This window comes from Penaeus monodon, chromosome 19 (genome assembly GCF_015228065.2).
Source record: "Penaeus monodon isolate SGIC_2016 chromosome 19, NSTDA_Pmon_1, whole genome shotgun sequence".
In the NCBI taxonomy this organism is placed as follows: domain Eukaryota; kingdom Metazoa; phylum Arthropoda; class Malacostraca; order Decapoda; family Penaeidae; genus Penaeus; species Penaeus monodon.
The window spans coordinates 3448375-3448766 of record NC_051404.1 but is presented as its reverse complement, the minus strand read 5'-3'; the positions used below and the strand labels follow the sequence as shown (position 1 = coordinate 3448766).

The 392-nt window shown below is 36.0% G+C and overlaps 1 protein-coding gene across 14 annotated transcripts in view; it reads right to left on the bottom strand.

Annotated features, from left to right (window-relative positions):
* The window catches only part of LOC119584976 (stromal interaction molecule homolog), a 99451-nt gene that overhangs the window by 24768 nt on the left and 74291 nt on the right, over window positions 1-392 (bottom strand). For all 14 annotated transcript variants that reach the window (XM_037933572.1, XM_037933582.1, XM_037933574.1 and 11 more), the window contains one exon: window positions 7-104. In XM_037933572.1, coding sequence (XP_037789500.1) covers window positions 7-104 — 98 coding nt within the window. The remainder of the gene's footprint in view (window positions 1-6; window positions 105-392) is intronic.

Below are 392 nucleotides of genomic sequence, written 5' to 3'. Positions count from 1 at the left end.
ACTTACCTAGCCTGACTAATTGACTGATCAATATTTTCCATTTTTCCATTAACAGAAGCAATCATTCCAATAAGACTGCGGCGTTGACGGTTGAGTTTCTCGCACTGAGGAGAGAATGATCTTAAATAAGCTGGTCCATAAAGACAAAGGAACTTTATCAAAATGAAAGGTTGAAACACTATATACAAGGATTATAACATCTTTTAAGATTAAGAGAGTGAGATTTGGAGACTTGTCTGTCATGAATCTATTTTAGTTATGCATCATCCATAAGACAGAGCACTGCATCAGGGTTAGCAAAAAGTCTAGAAACCCAAAAATCTTTAGCAATATAGATTACTAGGCTTAATCAACCCCTTTAATCCGGTTGTGTCCCAGTAATCGTATCACAA